Source organism: Rhinolophus sinicus, chromosome 1 (assembly GCF_057876585.1).
Source record: "Rhinolophus sinicus isolate RSI-liver-muscle chromosome 1, RSI-T2T, whole genome shotgun sequence".
NCBI classification, from domain to species: Eukaryota; Metazoa; Chordata; class Mammalia; order Chiroptera; family Rhinolophidae; genus Rhinolophus; species Rhinolophus sinicus.
The window spans coordinates 36,018,802-36,039,699 of record NC_142501.1 but is presented as its reverse complement, the minus strand read 5'-3'; the positions used below and the strand labels follow the sequence as shown (position 1 = coordinate 36,039,699).

Sequence of the window (20,898 nt, the reverse complement as noted above, 5' to 3'; positions counted from 1 at the left end):
GGATAACAGCAAACATGTGAACAATTAATCTAGCAATAATATTGGATAAACTGAAAGGACACCTGGTAGTATCAAGCTTAAGATTTGGTGTCTAACTAGAGATGAAAAGGAGAAATTAAGACTGTGATGTCTCAATGATAAAATCAGAGATTTGAGAAGTGAAGTCCAGGAGCCTAGCTTATAACGTGAAGAGTTTGAGATGCAACCAGAACTCACAGCAGAGATTAGATTTCAGTCACTAGATTTTGGAGTCATCTGCATGGAGGCTATAGCTAAAACTTTGAACAGAGATGTTGTCTTTGGGAAGAACAGAACTGGGGTTAGAACCTTTGAGAATGTGTAAATTTAAGGGGATAGGAGAAAATAAAGTCAGCAGTGGAAAAGCCAGAAAGATGGGAGTAAAACCAGGATAAGATGTTAAGGAAATTAAAATAGAAGATGATCCTTTTTTTCTTTCAACTTTTATCTGGCCTCTAGGAGCAGACTCTGAACTGTACAAATCCACCCAGTCCTAACAAAGGAAAATAGCTTCCTGTACAGCCGCCTAAGTCGTTTCTTGCCAGTTTTACATGAATTGTTTTTATAGTGGCAGTAGGAAATGGTTAGTGTTTATTAGGTAAGTGTCCACATTTATGAGATAATGCGCCATTCTTGGAATCTTACCAGGTAGGAGAGTAATTTGTGGTGGCTGTAAAACTGTGATGAGACCAAATTTAGTACAGAAATTACCATGACCTCAGAGGTAACTGCAAACAATTTACTCCAAATTAGTATACAACCCTCACAATATTTCTTCGGATATCTGTAGTGTGTGTATGTGCTATACGTACACATATATAAAGTAGTCAAGATAATTTACATCTGGTATTTAGTGGTTTGTTTCTTACACTGATTGCATGGTCAGTGCTTAAAGGAAATCACGGCATGTTTGATAAAGGTGTTCTATAGCAACAAAGCAGTTTTCATCAAGTCTGTGAAATGTAATTTTATTAATTAATAGAAGGGCATGTCTTACCAGATACACAGTCCCCAAATAAATAAAAGATCAGCATTATTAAAAGCACACAAACACACAGTTTTACAGGGTACAATACAAAGTCAATTTTGATGATGTTCTTACTTGCATTTACTAAAAATCTGAGAAAGACTATGATCAATCTCTAATTATCTTGCATAAAGAGAAAAGTACAGCACAATTATTTCATAGAAGATTTTGGATTGACAACTTGACAACACTCTGCTTTAAAAGATATGGAGATATATCACAAATCAAACCCCACTCTCTGTTAACATTGGAACATGGAATTATACTTATTGGAACATGGAATTATACTTAATCAAAAAAAGTAAAGTGGCTGACGAAGGCTGTATACTTTCTTTCCCAACATTGTACTCATTTCTATTTTTGGCAGGAATTAATAACCTTTTCCATTAGTAGGAAAATGTGTTCTGCAAACTCTCGGAGGGCACCACGGCCACCATTACATTTGCAAATATATCCAACAGCCTTCTGGGCCGTGGAACAGGCATCAGCAGGAACACCACTTAGGCCTACTTTCTTCAAACACTCCTCATCAGACACTTCATTTCCTGTCAAGTAAAAGAAATGGTGGTTGAACGGTTAAAGAGACAAAGAATATTCTTTAAAATAATGCAAAACGCAACCAATAGGTAATTCTGGTAACTTTAGTAAGACCTAAAGCACTGCATATAAGAATACTACAGATTAGATAGAATGAAAATATGTTCAACTATTTAAAATTGTAACTGAAGTCTAGGGTTTTTCCTACGTAATTCAAAATAAACTCCTCAGTTAAAGAAGAATGGAGTATACTTTCTGCTTACCACATTACAACTACAATGACAGGAAATTGTAATATTATTACATTTGTAATACATTTATAATTTGTAATAATATTACAATTACTGGAAATTCTACAAATTATGAATTATTTAAACTTTTTATTAAGAAAAATTTCAAACACATGCAAAAACCCCAAGTTCAATGTTTTGGATCATTTATCAATGTTTTCTTCCTAGTCCCTGTTCCCTAGTTTTTTGGAGGAGAGGGAAAGAAATTCCCAACCATCATATTTTACCCCAAAACTCTTCAGCATCTATCTCTGATATATGCATTTTTAAAAAAGTGACATACTATCATCAAATTAACAAAATCAACAATTCCTTAATATCATTTAATAACCTAGTATGTATTCAAATATCCCCAGCTATCTCAAAATTGTCTTTTTGTAGTTGACTTATTTGAATCAGAAACATAACAAAGTCCACATATTGCATTTTGTTGACATTTATCTTACGTCTCTTTTAAATTGTAATAGTTCTGATTTGTATACCACTTATTTATTTAAAAAATTACCATCGCATTGATATAACTACATCCCTTCTCTCCCTGCCTTGCTTCTTCTCAATCCCCACCCTACCACTGCCCCCTTTATTTTTGCTAGGATGAATTTCAGAAGCTCCCAGTACCTTAGATTCATCATTCTGAGTTTAACTATTACTTTATTATAGAGCAAATACTAATAATAAAACCCTGGTTGAAAGAGTTTGTTTTACATTTTTTCTATATTTATCTACTGAAATTTTTTCTTATTAAATGTACTGAAATTTAAATTGTTTTCACTGAAAGATGATGAAAATTAAGGTATTTCTTTGCACTATCCATCCCTTAAACTAAGTTGTAATTACCAAATTTTACTTATAAAAGTGTCTATCCTTTTTAAGGAACATATTGTTATATACTTATGTGGCCCATACAAAACACTGCTGTGATTTTTAAAATAAAAACGTGGAGACTATTCTCCATTTTCCTGATTTTCTAACTTCTACTTTTTATAGTTTTTTTTTCTTATGTTATATAAGTAATGCATATCTTGGTGGGAACATTTTTTTAAATACAAGCAAAAATAATCAAAATCCTAATTATCACTATTTATAGATAGTAACTACATTTTAGCATATATAATTCTACAGCTTTACTTCTATAAATGATACACTTATTATTACTATATGGAGGCATTATGTTAAGCATTTTTCATTATCACTGACTTTCTTTCCAATGGCCTTATAAACTTTGATTAATGTTTATATTATAAATAGGAAAACTAGGCTTAGAGAACCTTGCTTAAGGTTGCATAGATAAAAAGTATAGCTGAGATTTGTTATATGTTCCATTAAAACTGTTTTTTTCTTACAAAAACTAGATCATTTTTCTATCAAAGCTTCTATAGTATTGTTCTCCATTGAATCTTCATATTGTAGTTTAAAGGCTACCCCTGAAGTCCCCACGTCACATGCTTCCAAAGCTTCTTGTGCTTCTTTTGAGGCCCATTATTACCCTTGCAAATATTTATATAGATGGGTTGAAATAGGCATACCCATATTTCATACATGGTTTATAGTTATGTATTTTAATAACCTGTCATTAGTGATATTTAAAATATTGACATCATTAGACTATATGCTCTGTAAGCAGTAAGTCCCAGGAAATAGTTCAAAGCCTGTATATAGTAGACACCTGATATATATATTTGTTTGATTATTAAAGTGAAAAACTTGTGACATCTGAACATGTCAATGAATATAGATTATTTTTAATGGTTGCATAGTATTCGATTCTGGGATATGCTATTTTTGTAGTTTTTTTCTTCCATTATTGGCACATTTGTCTAATTTCTTTCCCAGAATTAGAATTTGGGGTCAAAACTATGTACATTTAATGACAGTTAAAAATAGTCAGAGTGTACATCCTATGTATTAGGAATCTGATAAATGCTTTACCAAAATTATATTATTAATCCCTATAACAGACCTATGAGTAATAGGTACTTTTAAGTTCTAGTTTACAGATAACAAAACCAAGGTTTACCTTACCAAGACTGGTGAGTCAGTCGTGTGGTCTGACTCCACAGCACGAGTCGGTAATCATTCTACTAGGCTACACTTGGATACACGTTATCAAAGTAACCTGCAGAAAGGCCCTCCCAATTTAACACTTTTGTCAGTAGTGTAAGAGAGTTCCTGTTTCTTTACAATCATGCCAATCTTGGGAACTTTCTTTCTTATTTCTCTGCCTCTTAGAACACATCCTGGTTCATTTTATTATGGCTGAATAAAAAGATACAAACCAAGATATGCCACTTCTTTCCAGCACAGGCCCATTTCTTTTCTCCATTCGTCTACAACTGCTAGCTTGTCTGGTACATTGACTTCCATTTTGCAATCCAGTTTTAAGGAAGAGATTGTCTGCTTTGAACAGACCCTGTCCGAGATTAACCTCACCTAAAAAAAAGGTGGGGGGGGGGGAGCAAAATGAGAAAATAAAGGAAACACAAATCTTTCAGAATAAGATAACACCTTGTAAATAATACAAGTCACAAATGAGTAACCCTTTGACCTGAAGGACAAATTAAGTAAAATAAACTGTTATTTTAAAATAATAAAGTTTTAAAACATTTTATTTCTAGTGGTCCAGTAAAGGTGAAAGACCCTGTTTTCTACAGTGGAAAGTATCCTATCTACAGTTAAAAAAATACAACATACTCTGTCTGATACTAATCTAAGATTCTCCTATAATTCAATTTATCCAAAGGAAAAGTCTGTAACTCATCTCTTGTGCTGCTTAGGAATGCATATGTAAGATTTCTAGTGAATTATAGGAGATCATCTTAGCCTTCATTTATATATAGACACTTAAATATTAAGCTATTTTGAATTAAAAGTTTTAATCATAACAAAAAGCTACAATTTAAAGTCCATAAGATATTTGCTTTTTTCTAAACACTAACACCTGTTTTTTATGAAATCTTTCTTGTTGCAAGATCCTATGGTAACTAGGCAGCACCTATTTAAAAATAATATATTCATTCTTATTAAATATACAATAAATATTAGTTGATTGATATTTTACTCATCTAACAATAAACAGTATGGTAATTTTCCAGTCATGTGAAGGCTAAATTTCAGATATTTTAATAGATAATACTAAAAACATATATTTTATTTCCCTCACATATCCCTTGACCCTGAATCGTAATCTTAAAAAACATTGCTATATGCAGTGGCACATACCTCAATACCACTTTTCTTTAATAAACTTATGCCAATAGCATCTTTTACATCATAAGATATTATTTCTTTTTGGTCTCCTGATACATAAATGTGGCCATTGGTGAGACATCCATCAATACTGCAAACCAAAAGTTTTATCTCCTTAAACTTCTCTTTGCCAAAATAGCCATACCTAAAAGAAACCAAAATAGACCTTTGACTACAAGTGCAATACTACTCACTTCCTCTCATCTGGCTAACATCAGTAAACTTAATAACCCATTCCCATTCAATTATTCAAACCTTACCCTTCAAATTTCCTTCACATATACACTTCAGCTTGCAATGCAAGACTTTAAGTTGTGTGGTCTAACTGGACTGTGTGTTTCTCAAGTTACTGAATAAGGCATCTAAAGGCATATTTTATGTATATGCCTTCGTCACATGAGCAAACTAATTACACAGATCCTAAGATGGCTGGAGTATCACAGATCAGTGTCTATAATGTCAATTAAATATATCTACTGAAAACAGTGTCAGGGTCTTGTGCAAAGGCTGTGTAAGTCTTGTTACCGTAACACTCTTTGTTCTGCAATAGGCCAATCAATATCCACATCTATGTCCACACTGTGCTCGGCTCGCATTTCGTAGTACGCCATTTTCCCACCCTAGAGATAGTAACAATGCTATGAGTACTGTTTTTAATAGGCATTCACATATATCAAAAAGTTTATTAAAGTACATAACAATGAATTCATTTCTACAGTATCAAGAAAAATGAATAACCCAGTAATATTTGTGATATACAACAAATCTTTTTTCTTTTTTTTTTGTGGAGAGGAAAGCTTATGTTTTTGTTTCCCATATATTCAAACCACATAAATAAATGTAACATTTTTCAACTTCTATCTACACAGTGTAAATTCTCATTTTTCTTTTGAGTATATTTCTATTGTAAGATAGGGAAAAGCAGAAATAATACCCATTCTCCAGCTTTCTGACCACAAGGAATTTTCTGGAACTCCCCTAATTGTATCCCTTTTGTTCTGGCAGTCTCACTTATCATCATTCAAAAGCAGCATAAATGTTTTTGGAATTTGTTTCTATTTGCAACTAAGGAGCAAGACAGGGATGGAAAAAAATAAGTGTAGTGTCTGTTGTATAGAATTATCTTAGATCCCTGAGCTACAGATGGGAGTGGACAATGTTGTCTGGGTCACATGTGGGCAAAGGTAGGGACAGTCTCCTGATCCTGGGGTATGAGGGGAAAGAGGGGAGGTCTTTCCTAGGATCATATTCATTTCAATGTCAAGATCAATTAGTGGAAAATTTCATTTTCCAGAATTGCTAGTCTCCTCACAAATCTAGTTAGGATGAGAAAATTCATTTTTTTCCACATGGTAGGAAAGGATCAAACCACAGTTCCCCTTAGCAAAGAGCTACCTGTCAAATCTAATTTTCCTTAATACTCAAACTTAATTAAACAGCCAGCCTACAGTTTGCCTGTGCACTGACCAAAAGATAGGAAAAAATACTTTTCTCTCAGAACATAGTCACGTAGAATTTTACTACAGAGTTTTTTTTTTTTTTTAATGCTATTTTTTGAGTAACATAGGATCTGAATCTAAATACTGACAATATACCATTCACTACTTATTTTTGCCTTGAGCTAATTACTTTATTTTTCAGAGCTACCATTTCTTCCTCTGTGAAACTGGGCTAGGAATGTCCACTTTATTCTGTTGCAAATGCCGATTATATGAGATATCCTATGCAGTGTTTCATACAGACCTTGGTGCATAGTAAGTGTTAAGCAAATATTAGCTATAACTAAAATGAACAAATAGTATATGATGTAACCATGTAGGCTCTGAAGATGAGAGAGACATCCAAACTCCGTATTTTAAAATGAGAGCAAGGAGACTCAGAACAGATAAAACAATATACTATTCAAGTTTACATAGGGATAGAGATAAAACTATAATTTATTTTTCTGATGCCCAGGGTGATGCTCTTTCACCTCTATGATACTGTTTTTTTGGTCTCTTTTTAAAGTAATAGAAGTTATTCAACTGTATAACCACAACCTGACAGTGACACAATTATGAATTAAACAGAGTTTTGAACAGAATAATATGAAAACCAGGACATGTGTAGAACATTCAATACTTGATTGATTTCTTATCTTATTGTTACAGTTGTAGCAGAATTGCTGGCATATTTACTGAACAGATTCCAAAAATCGGTTTGTGGTCAGACTGCAAGATAAATGCCTCAGATAATAAATCTTGTCAGTTATTGCCTTTCCTCTAGGGGTTGATATTTCCCATTAGGAACTGTGCCATACTTCTTCCCTGAAACTCTATACAGACAAAAGCGTTTAGAAAGTTTTTTGCAAAGTAAGGGCACAAACCTGTAAGTAACCCAGCTCTATCAAATGTCTTTTAGCAAAATAAAATGAGCCATTTTCATATAATTCTCCATCCCAATCTTGTCGACGAGGTCGTTTAGCTGGATTCAAATTCAAAGGCTCAGTCACTTCACGAACTAAAAGCAAAAAAGCTATAGTAAGTCCACATTGCTTTGAATACTGAGAGTGTTATTTAGTAATTTTTAAAAAAGCATAAAAATGAACTTAGAATGTAGAATATTTCTGATTCAGGATAAGTAAAAGGATTTTAACCAAATCCCTAATAATTCTGATGATTTAGCAACATCATTTACTATAAGATGATGTAATAAATGAAGCCCTTAGTAGTGGTAGATAGAGATTCCCTTGCCTTTTCACTTAATTTCCCCCAAATTTGTGTTTGTGGATGTGTATGGGTATGTGTGCACTCGTGTTGTGTGTGTATTTAATAGCTGGTCATTCTTCAGACTCTTCCTTCACTTTTCGTCATCACATCTGTGTATAAAGGCTTCTAGGAATAACCTCTACATACTTCCATAACTAAACCATCCTCTCAACTCTACCCCAGTGTTTGATATAATTAGGAAAAACACTCAGCAAACATACATTGAATATATCGTGTAATTTTATAGCACTGAACACACAGCAGTGAACATGACTCTGTTCTCATGGAGTGTGGAAATAGGCAATAAGCAAATAAACTAGAGAATTCAAGTGGTACTTTGAAGAAAAGGAAAGAGAGGGACAAGTCTTTCCTAGGTGAACAAGGAACAGGGGCTGCATTCTCCCTGGGGATATTTGCTGAGTCTGAGAAAGAGGTGAGAACACGATCAAGCTTTGGCATAAGCAGGAGGACTCTGCTGGGATCAGGAGAAACCAGAAGAGTTATCAGTGGCCCTGTGGACTCGAGTCACAGATTGTCAACAGACACAGAGCTAGCTCTTCCCACCTAATGATGCCCCCTAGGTCTTTGCTGAGTGTGCTCTGGCACAGGAAACTGGGAATCATCTGGAAGGCAGGGAGAGATCATTAGTTTTGTAGTACTTAGATCCCAAAGTCCTGTTAGCAGAGGGTATTAGCAATACATACAGGATATATCTCCTGACAGGACACCTGCAGTAAGAGGTGAACTGAAATTAAAGTTCTAAACCAGCCCAACTCCTGATTAGATCAACGTGATTAGTCTTTTATCCTATCAGCCTGATGGATGAAAAGGTTTGTCCTCCTTGGAGAAACGCACTATACACTCTAGTATCTATGTCAGGCATATGATAAAATACAATACATATGAAGAAGCAGAAACACATGACCCATAATCAGAGATAAACAGTCACAGAAACAGAACTATAAATGACCCAGATGTGAGAATTTGCAATCAAGGATTTTCATGTAACTATCATGAACATATTAAAGAAATTGGAAGAAAAAAATTTTAAAAAGGATGAAAAGAGGAGCATTTCAACAGAGAATAGAATCTCTAAAAACCAACTTACAGGTACATTCTAGAATGGAAAAATAGAGTATCTAAAATAATTCACTGGATAGGATTTACAGTACAGTGGACAAGTCAGAAGAAATGATCAATGAAGTCAAATATAAGTCAATAGAAATTACTCAAAATGAATCATAAAGGGAAAAATAAACAAACAAATAAATAAATAATACAGAACGGACTGTGAGAGACGTGTGGACACCATAAAATTGTTTAAAATCCATTTAAATTGGAATGCCAGAAAGAAAGGAGAAAATGTGGCAGAATAAACACTTGAAGAGAACTTTTGAAAACTGATCACAGATCGACCTACAGATAGGACAAGTTCAGAGAACTCCAAACAGGATGAACACAAAGAAAATCACAGCAACACAAATCAGAGTCAAACTATGGAAACCAAATATAAAGAGAAAATCATAAAAGCACCCTGAAGAAAATTATATTCAGAGAAACAATGGTCAGAATAACAGCTGATTTCTTATAAGAAACAATAGATGGTAAAATATAATGGAATGACATGTTAAAGATGTATCTTCAAAAGAATAACATCTTAAGTCACACATATGTTAGAGACAATTAGGCCAGCTTTCCTATATTCAACAAACGTCAGGGCACCAAGCAGAAACCACAATGCCCTTCCTCAAATATGTTATATTTACCTATCTCTTGGTGATTCTATTGTTTATTACATACTTTGCTAGTTTACCTGGCTAGAAATCAGGCTCCAGCTAAACCCTATGGAACTCTTCTTACATAAGGAGTTATGTATTTTGGGAAGCAATTCCACAATTCATTCTTGAGGCCCTCCAAAACTTTTTGGTGGATGCTTATTATGCCTACAATTCTTTATGACTTATGTGGAGTTTATCAAACATATTTAGAAGAAACATAAAAGTATTTGATCTAGAAAAATAATGTCAGTCTCAAAAGGCAAATAGTATAAAACGTAAAGCAAATAATTAATTTGGGCTCACTGTCCTGCCTCAGTCAGTAATCACAAGATTTAGAACTGAATAGAAATCATAACCTACTACAGTCAAGAATCACATATTCCCTTTTACTGCTCCGTTTTTACTCTCCTCTCTCCTAAAGAATATTTATATATGGAAAAACTGATTCTCCATAAAAATGAGCTACAAAAAGGATGGATATAACAGATTACCTCCTTTCTGAATTTCACTCCATCGAAACTGATGGCGTCTCACAACAGAGAAAACAGAATCATATCCTTCTTCTCGAATCATTTCTGCAACTTTTTGAAGGTCAGCAGGATGTAAACATGGAGAAGTAGCCTGAATATTTCCTACAATGTCAACCTCTTGACAAAACAAATGAAAAGGACATCAAAATAAAGTTCTTTGCAAGCAAGTAATATTAAGATCTTTAATGTGTTAAAAAAAAGTCTTGTGAAATGAGAAGCGAGTTGGAAATTACAATCAACTTTTGAATAAAACTATTAAACTCATACCATTGTGATAATTAAGAAATTCTACGATGGCATCTAATGAGGTAGAGCTGTCTTTTGAAACTTCAGAACTTCTTCGATGAACTTGTGCACCAAATTGTTTGGCCACATTCTCAATTTCATCATGATCTGTTGAAACCCACACACTGTATAGATATTAAAAATAAATAAAAAAGCCAAATCACTAAAAGAGATCATCAAAGATAAAAAGGAGCTCTGAAACCCAAAAATACAGCTTACATGTTAAAATAGTTTCTGTACCATCAAAATGTCACAGATCTAAAATGCTATAAATTTTTTAAAAATTACAAAGTATTTTGTATATAGACCATATTTTTAACACTTGAATCAAAAATGTCCTAGATGTATTTATATTTATCACATATTTATACTATATATTTTCTTTCTTATATAAATATTATTTATGTAGTTCTAGAGATAGTTTTATAAAATTGGAAAGATACTTGATATTTTTAAGGCTACTGGTATATTAAGCAAAACAGCCTAGAAGTTCAAATTGAAAGGAAATAATGAAGATCCTGCTTCTTATTCCCCACCCAAATCCAAAATATCTTATAGAGTATTTCATTTAATATACTTGCTAAGAAAAACAATGGACTTGTCTTAGCAAACCGTGAAGCTAAAAGAGTTTCAAGCTTAGAAGAGACTAAATGTCCAAGTGTGGGCTCAAAATAACAAATATATTCAACTTTTTTTATATGCCAACTAACAATGGGTATATAAATATCTGAACACAATGGACTGAGTTACAGTCATTGATAACAATTAGAGACATGGAGAATGTGATTTGATTTGCTCAAGCGAGTTTAGCTCAACAGCTCTGTTACCTGCAGCTAACAGAGTTGCCTATTTATACTTTAAATAAACTTAATTATGATTAAAAGTAAAATGCTATTCTGGGAGGTGTACTAGTCTCTATTGAAGTTAAATTTCCTGGACCTTTACAAATTCCTACTGCTAGAAACAGAAGATGTGAATATTACTCTAGCCACAATGTTTTAATAGTGATATTACACAAAGATAATTTAATGACTTACAGTTTTTATCATGTGCAGATATTTTCTTTTACCCCCTTTATTCAAGTAATTTATTTCAATTAGTTTATTAATTTTTAGTAATTATTAGTAATAATTTTTAATAATTATTTTTAGTAATTATTAGTAATTGATTTCCATCTCGTGGGGGAAAGAGGAACTATATGTGTCAAATGTCTACACTCAATAGCCAAGAGTGAAAAGAAAGTAACTGAACAAAATTTTCTGATATCTCTGTATTTCATTTATTAATTTAATTAATTCTCTTTAATACATGCGGGAGGATTTAAATATAGAGGTAAAGTCAATACCCCCACCCCGTACCCCCCAATTTTTTTCTAAGGAATCCTAGTAAATAAGATGAGTCACTGGCTAGGGGTCAAGTGTCTCATATCTACGCATGTCACTCTGTGCAAGGCAGAACATAGGAGCCCCCATCTTCCTCCATCTCGAAATCTGAAATAATTTGGGGATAGGTTTTTCAATGAAGAAATGTCACAGTCAAAGGCATATAACAAAGTAAAGTACCAGTGGAAACCTAGTGAATTTTTAAAATAGAGAAGGTGAAGAGAGAGTGGTTAGATGGTAATATAGTAAAAAAGGAACAGCAGAAGCAAAAAAGATGGGTTTTTGACATTTAATTTACATCACTAATTGAAATAAATTACTGAAGCCATTTATTATTCTGATCTTTACTGTATGAAAACAACATGACAGGATTCAGTGATCTTTTTGAAATGCTTAGAAGATAAATAAAAAATAACAGAGGCTTTAGGAGAGGTTTGTTTGCTTATTTTTTTTCCTTTCCTCCCTTTTGTCATTCATTCATTCTTTCATTCATGAAACATTTATGAGTGCCTATTCTGTTTCAGGCACTAGTCTGGACACCGTTTTCTTGAGAAACTCTCGGCCTATCATAGAGACAGAGGACAGTACTCTAATTCCCTTTAAACCATTATGGAAAGAGAGGTAAGGAAACAATAACTAACCTTTCTCTAATGCTTTATCTTTTACCGTTTATTTGCATAGCACCTGCTGTAAAGCAGGTGCTCAATACATATTTGTTGAGTGAAACAGTAAATGGTTAAGAGCATGGGCTCTGAAACAGGGGTTCAAATCCTGGTTCTGCCACTTGCTAGCAAGCTATATGATCATATCCAAAATGCATAATTTCCCAAAGCCTCAATTTTCAGTATAATAGAGGTGATAACAGTAATTACCTCATACAGTTGTTATAAGGATTAAATACAAACCACAATACAGAATAAACATTTAACAAATGTTTGCTATTCACAATAATCAAATAGAAACAGTAATAAAGAAAAAACTACATGGTCTCATTTAATCCTCACACTGACTTTGTTGGGAGGAAAACTTAAACTCTGCTTTCAGACCTTCAAAAGTCCAAATGTCTAATTTGTATGTATTATGTAATGACACTAGGAATATGAAAATAGCATCCCACATGTACACTTAAAATACAATGACTATCATCTATTAAAGGGTCCAAGTAAGTAGATAATTTTCCTTTGGTTTAGAGGAATCAGATGATGGAGGGCAAAAGAGAAGGAATGACTAAGTGAATAAACAGGCCTAGTAAGATTCAAAATCAAATAGAGTAAATGTCAAAGTCTAATCCCAATGGCTTTAGCCTCAATAGAAGTCATACTATATCTAACAGGATAAACAGGAGTATCAACCATGGTGCCTATGAAAGTTATTTCAAATCATAAACTGCCTTCTTAAGGATAATACAGCATAGGCCTTTCATTAGTCATAAATACACCCTGGAAATGTTTATTTTTCACAAGTATGTTAGACAACATTTAAAAAATCAATTTGTTCTGAGGTTTACTTACATCACATTGAACCACCACGGAAAATCAAGCTCTTACAAACTCAGCTCTAACAATAACTTTTTACTAAATGAAAATAAAATTATGTCAGCAATTTTCTTGACTGCTAACTATCCAAGTTAGTAACCTTTAAAGTATTGTTAGCTTTATGGTACTGGCATAAAAATAGACACACAGATCAATGGAACAGAATAGAGAGCCCAGAAATAAATCCATGTCTATATGGTCATTTAATCTACGACAATTGAAGCAAGAATTTACATCGGGGTAAAGATAATCTATTCAATAAATGGTGCTGGGAAACCTGGGCAGACACATGCAAAAAAAATGAAGCTGGACCACCTCCATACACCATATACAGAATAAATTCAAAATGGATTAAAGACTTAAATATAAGATCTGAAATCATAAAACTCCTAGAAGAAAATATAGGAAGAAAGTTTACAGACATTACCCGGAGTAAGATTTTTACTGACATATCCCCTTGGGCAAGAGAAGAGAAAAAATAAACATATGGGACTACATCAAACTAAAAAGTTTTTTTTCACAGCAGAGGAAACCATCAATAAAACAAAAAGGCATCCCACTGAATGGAAAAAGATATTTGTCAGTGATACATCTGATAAGGGTTAATATCCAAAATTTATAAAAAACTCATTCAACTCAACACTTAAAAAACAAACAATCTAATTAAAAAAATGAGCAGAGGACATGAAGAGACATTTTTCTAAAGAGGACATACAGATGGCAAACAGACATATGAAAAAATGCTCAACTTCATTAATCATTAGAAAAATGCAAATAAGAACCACAATGAAATACTACCTCACCCTGGTCAGAATGGCTATCATCAATAAATCAACAAACAAGTGTTGGTGAAGTTGCGGAGAAAAGTGAACCCTCGTTCACTGTTGGTGGGATTGCAGATTGGTGCAGCCACTATGGAAATCAATATGGAAGTATCTCAAAAAACTGGAAATGGAACTACCTTATGACCCAGCAATTTCACTCTTAGGTATCTACCCAGAGAAATCCAAGACGTTAATTAAAAAATATATATATATGCATCCCTATGTTTATTGCAGCGCTATTCACAATAGCCAAGACATGGAAACAATGAAAATGCCCATCGGTAGATGACTGGATTAAGAAATTATGGTACATTTATACAATGGAGTATTATTCGGCTATAAAGAATGAAATCTTACCATTTGCAACAATCTGAGTGGACCTAGAGAACATTATGCTAAGTGAAATACGTCAGACAGAGAAAGACAAATACCATATTGACTTACTTATATGTGGAATCTAAGGAACAGATTAAATGAACAAACTAATCAGAAACAGTCTCAGAGGAAAAACTGAGGGTTGCTAGATGGGAGGGGGGGTGGGGATAAGGGGGAAGGTGAGGGCATTAGAAAGCACAATTGGTAACCACAAGATTGCCATGGCGATATGAAAGACAGTTTGGGGAATATAATCAATAATGTTGTAAAGATTTTGTAGGGTATCTGATGGACACTTGTCTTATTAGGGAAACCACTTCAGGGATGGTGTAGGTGCCTGACCACTGCACTGTACACCTGAAGCTGAATAATAATGTCAACTATAATTTCATATATATGTGTGTGTGTATGTATATATATATATATATATATATATATATATATATATGTAGAGAGAGAGAGAGAGAGAGAGAGTCACAGGGTGTGGAGTACAGCATAGGGAATAGAGTCAGTGGAATTGTAATAGCTATATAGGATGTCAGAGGGGTAGGAGATTGGGGGAGGGGGTTATCACTTTGTGAGGGGTATAAATGTCTAACTATTACATTATTTTGTACACCTGAAACTAATACAAAAAAAGTATACATTAAAAAAAAGTATTGTTAGCTTTGATTTTTAGGAGGCCATAAAAACATGCCTCAATTCAGTCAAATCATGATTTTGAACAAAATCTCCAAGGTATAATCTAACCCTGAATAACACAAATCAGGCAGATTTCCTTAATTTTCTTAATAGGGTAAACATCTGTTGAAGAAAGAAAGTAAGAGTGGGAGAGGCAGGAAAGCTGCCTCAAATTCTGACGGCAACTTCAGAGAAGTCAATTAAATTAAAACCAACATGTTTTAATTGAGGTTCTGATACATAAAGCATACCAAAGTGAGGAAGATAGTACCTGCTCACAAGAAGCTTTTCACCTAGTAGAGCAGGGGTCATCCCAGATCAAATCTGCCCCCCCCCCCAAATGTTAGCATTAAAAGGGACTTTGAAGATTACAACTTACCCGTTTTACAAGTAAGGAAAAAGGAAACAGTGGCCCATGAAAGATATGAAGATTGTAAAAAACTTCTTCAGTGCAAGAGGATAGGCTACACACTATATGCCAGGCTGTATATACATACTTTAACTCACTTAACTCCCTCAGCAGGCCTGAGATAGACACTTAAGTCCATTCTGTAGATGATGAAATTGAGGCACAGACATTGATTTACCCAAAGTTGCACAGTTAATACATCTATATACTTTGACTCCAGGGTCTATGGTCTTGACCTCCCAGCGTTGTGCATGCACTAAACAAAGGTATGAACGACACTGCTATATACGGGAAAACAAAGGTACAATTACTTTCCACTGAATTTTTTGGGATCAGCAAAAAATTCATGGAGGAAGTAGTGCTGGTCCCTTTATTAACTTTTGAGTTAAAGTTTCCAGATCCCTAGAAAGGATGTCAGATAGCAAGCAGCTTATGTGACTTGAACATAGTAAAATCACATTATTAGATAACAGAGTAAGTTAGAAAAGGGAGAGTTAGGAAGGTTATGCTTGCTTTGCTAGGGAGGAAAATACTGGTTTTATTTCTCCTAATTCCTATTATTGGCCAGTGACAGATACAACAGGTGGCTCAAAGTCTAAAACATCATCCCTATCATCAAGGAGTTAATACTCTTGTATCAAGCTACAAGACGTATTAAATAAGACTGGCACAGATAAAGTTAATACAGTTCTCAAGTTGTTTATTCTTTCATGGAATTTTAAACAAATGCATTTTAATAAATGGAAACAGGAAAATCATTGTTTAATATATACATTTATTTTCCAATCATTTCACAGCAAAATCCCCAATGTCTGCCGTAATGGCCGTTTATTGGGTTTTGACTTCCAGCATCTAGTCCCCCTTTTGCTAACTGCACTCCCAATTTCCTCTTGATGATCCTCTCTGTCATGGCTTCATTACTGGCTCCAAGGGCTGAGGATGGGGCCACACCGTACCAATACCAGAACTGTGTTCTCCTAGCCAGTGACTGGTGCAAGGATAAGCAGGGGACCAGATAAGACCTAATGAGACTTGTTAAAGCTGCAAAGAGGACAGCTCTTTTTGACTAGACTTCAACCGGCAGGATATAAGGAATACTGTCAAGGATAAAGTCAGAAACTAGTTACAGCAGTAAGGACAGGTTTTATTCGTTAACTATTGCAATAGGGAAAAGAATCCAGCATGAACTGAACTCAAATTCTCCAAAACAAGGTGAGACTGTACTAAGGGAAAGGCAGAGGGATGTTAACGGGGGTCAATCTACGTGACTAACCATCTGGGTTTGTTAACTAGTGTTTATCCAGAGGAGAAACAAACTTCTAACAGTAGACAGGGGGCAAGATGCAAGTTGAAGCAAGGTGCCTATACCCCCCCCCCCAGACCCCCCCAGGGGCTGGGAAGGAGAGTGAGTTAACTCCCAGAAGGTTTGCATTTCAAAGAGATGGCTCTCAGGTCCTTGAGGAAAGTTTGGGTGGTAACTTTAGGTCTCAAAGGGCAGAGAAGGGATTTATAATTGCAGACTTTCTAAAGTAACTTGTGCGAGAGGGCTCAGGGGCTATCTACCAGGACAAATTGAGCTTTCGCAGGCAGGCCTTTTTAAGGGGGGCTGGGATCATCCGAAGAACATGAACTTAAGCTGCTAGAAACCATGCTAGAGTTTGAGTACAAAGGTTTGGACATAGTCAATATGAGTGGAAAGTTCTACAGTTCTCAGCACAACCACCTTGGTACCATAAAGGGGGAGTCTACCTAGAAGAATCAAGAAATAGAGGATTCTGGCACCATCACCTTACTTGATTTTTCTTAAAAATATTTATCACTCCCTGATAAGTATACATTAATTTGTATATTGTCTGTCTCTTCCTATTATAACGCAAGCTCCGTGAGACTAGGGACTGACCCTATTGCTTACTGCTATAACCTCTGGGTAAGGACATAGAACAGTGCCTGTCACATAGTAGGTAGTCAATAAATATTTGATGAATGAATCATTTTTTGCGCTTGAATTTGAAGGTACTTCAAACAAGCCTTACTTATTTGTTAAGCCAGTTTGAAAGGGTCTTCTTCATATATTGAACCAATGAGTTGTAAATGAGTTTTGCTCTCATTCTATGATTTTGTTTTGTAGTTCATTTCACAAAAATAGGATTTCACCACATCACTGCTGCCTGGATGCACCTTCTCTCAGTCCTTATTTTATACCCTTTGTAAGGAGGTAAAAATCTCCAACAATCTGGGCTTCACAAGGAAAGAACCATGTCACATACATCGTGGTATTCCCTTGGGTGTGTACAGCAGAAATTAAGGCTCAGTAAATGTTTACTGAATTGAACCAAATCCCCAAGTGTTCCCCTATCTTTCCTTTGCACACTTCCTGTTGCATTAGTGTTATCTTCTGGGTGCCAGCTCCTATTTACCTCGCTCTGCCTAGGCTTCTTATGGATGAAAACATGAAAGAAATTACTAAATTTCTATTTTGGTATCTCCTTTTTAAACAAGATTGGGTAAATGAAAATCAATTACCTGTATATTAATGTAGGTAATTGATATGTTTCAAATATAGCCATCTCTTTAAAAACCAAAACCCCAAAATCAAAGGGTTAAAATAATTTACTTCCCACAAAAACAAATTCAAATATAATTAGGTTGAAGTTATTAAACGTCAAATACAACTCTTGGCACAGAATTCTACCTCCCTTCTTTTATGAATGACATCAGCTTGTAACTCCTAACCATTAAGGCATATGGCAATGTCCCTTTATGATTCACAATTAACACTGTCCTTAGGGCAGCCAAGGCTCCAAAAATATGATAAAAACATTTACAAGCATATAAACAGCCAGCTATACCCTTTCCCAGTGTCTCTCTTGTATCAATGTAGGGAGCCCTAGATTGTGCTGACTCACAGGCAGATAGTATTTTTCAAAGGTCAGTAAAAGACCTCCAAGCCGCGCTTGACATTAGAAAGCCTTCACACCCCACTCCATTAATCAACCTGATACCTTTCTAATCGAGCAGCACCAAGTGGTTGTCAGACGCTGATTAACAGTAAAACCCGAATGGCCTCTGTCTAAACGAGTTCACGTATTATCGTAGACGTTTCACAGGAGTGGCCTCCTTTGCCCTGTGAAGTCAAGGGCTGCGGAGAAGGTGGAGAAGAGCAAATTTCCCCCTTTACGGATGGCATGCTCAAGGGCGGGGACAGGAACTGTCCCAGGTCATGACTATTAGCAGCCACAGAATAAGGAAGAGGCTGCTGCCCGTCCTCCCCGGGCTCTCAGCTTGGGCCCAGACACCCCGGATCTTGCACACCCCTTGCAGGAGCGATTGCCCCATGAGCCCCAGCTTCTCCCGCAGCCCGGCTCCCACTCCGGACCCCCGCCCAGGCCGCGCTGCCCCCTCGCACATGCGCACCTCTGGAAGACCCCGGAGTCCAGGGCCGCACGCAGGACCCAGCCAATGAGCGGGACCCCCGCCAGGTGCTTAATGTTCTTCAGGGGGATGCCTTTGCTGCCGCCCCGGGCCAGAATTAGGGCCGCCAGGTGCGGGGGCTTCTCCACACCGCGACCCTGGCCACCGCGGGAGTTGCGCTGCAGCTTCGGTGGTCTGCCTCGTGACGGCCGCCCCCGCGGGTTGGAGACGGAGGTGGCGGCCCCCTTCTCCACCGAATCCATCTTCCTCCCACGCCTTCTCCCCAGCTTCTCCACATCCGGGAGCTCCTCTTTCGCCACCTCAGCTCGGCACCGCCGGATCTCCCCGCCTCAACGCTTGCCCGTGTGGCCGTTCCTGGCCCATCCCCTCCCCGTCCCGCCCCCTCGCGGGGCACGCCGGGAATTGTAGTCCGCGGCTGCCTCGCCCGGTCCTGTAGGCCGAGTAGTCTCTGAAGCAGCACGACCTCAAACCCAAGCCAAGCAGTGCGAGTGCAGAGATGACTGGAAGGAAGTGGACCTTCTGGGGGTGGTTGATATTGTACGGAGATTCTAAAATAGGCAACATAGGTTATTGAAATTTTGCTAAAGAACTTCCACTTAGAAATTACAGTGGGTTTTCCACTGCATACCCTGATGCACCCTAACACAAATCAAATTTATATCTTAAAATTATATTTTAAATGTATATCTTTCTGTTATGCTCATGACTCATTATGTCCAAGAGATTACCTCACTCGAATGACCTACAGTCACCTTCATTCAATTCAACATTTTAAAAAACTCAACTCTCCATATAGGCTCAAACTGCTTCTATCTCTGCATTTTCTATCTACATCACCAACCACCTAGCAGCAAAAACTTGGAACTCAACCTTGACAATTCCCGTCTTGTGTAGTAAGCACCTTGTTTGTTTTTTTGTCTGCTAAAAATCATTTTGTTTTAGGAATTCTTACTTCTCTTACCTGGTGGGGCTTCCACTCACATTCTCCACATTGTAGTGGTGTGTGTGAGATCCAAGTTGGTCAAGCTAAGTATCTCATCTTCTTGAACACAGCTGGGGTAGGCATATGACCACGCAGAGTTCATTGGAGTCCTTCCCAGAGACTCTGGGAAAGAAAGGATTTTTCTCTTTCTGAGTTTTTGGGTACTAAGGGCCCTATAAACCTGAATCTGCAGAGCAGGACGAAGGAAGGGGGTAAGGGATTTGCTTTTTGGAAATGGACTGGCAGACTGATGTTCACACCGAAGAAAGCAGGGCCAAGACATGTAGAGAGAAAAGAGAAAACACCGATGGCATTATTTAAACCTCTTGATCCGGCCAAGAGGTTCAAAGACACACACACACACACACACACACACACACACACACCCCTCTTTTTTATAGATTTTTTTCGGGAAGATATCACTGACCTTAGCATTTTGTCTTTCACCACATTTGCAAGCCTGTATCTGGAAGTAGAGAATCTCCTTTTCTGTCTTAGGTGGGGGTTAATGCATCCAGAATAAATGAAAAGTAGTGGTATTGCTGTCCCTTCTCAAGGAGGGTAAAAAGGCCTTTGTGTTTCTCAGGTCTTGGCCCTTTCTGAAAGATACAGAATAAGCCTTTAGTGCTTTAGGTCAAAAGACAGGCACTGGAAACTTCGTATCTCTTTGCCTGTGAAGCAGCTGATAATCTGGCCCTTTCTGGGAGTGGTTCTAGGAGAAAGTGCTCTGCTCTTGAATATGGGTAGGATGGCTGAAAACAGATATCACTGCAGTGCATGAAGAAGGGAACCAGACTCGAAGAAACATACCAGCATTACA

The 20,898-nt window shown here is 36.3% G+C and overlaps 1 protein-coding gene across 1 annotated transcript; it reads right to left on the bottom strand.

The window, feature by feature from the left end:
- Window positions 1-970: 970 nt before the first annotated feature.
- On the bottom strand, window positions 971-19,451 carry CMAS (cytidine monophosphate N-acetylneuraminic acid synthetase). The gene is made up of 8 exons (XM_019738040.3): window positions 19,079-19,451; window positions 10,441-10,583; window positions 10,135-10,290; window positions 7,484-7,617; window positions 5,644-5,738; window positions 5,092-5,263; window positions 4,149-4,302; window positions 971-1,590 (listed from the first exon to the last, which is right to left on the bottom strand). The coding sequence occupies exons 1-8, from the start codon at window positions 19,336-19,338 to the stop codon at window positions 1,400-1,402; spliced, it is 1,305 nt and encodes a 434-aa protein (XP_019593599.1). The 5' UTR covers window positions 19,339-19,451; the 3' UTR covers window positions 971-1,399.
- Window positions 19,452-20,898: the final 1,447 nt, after the last annotated feature.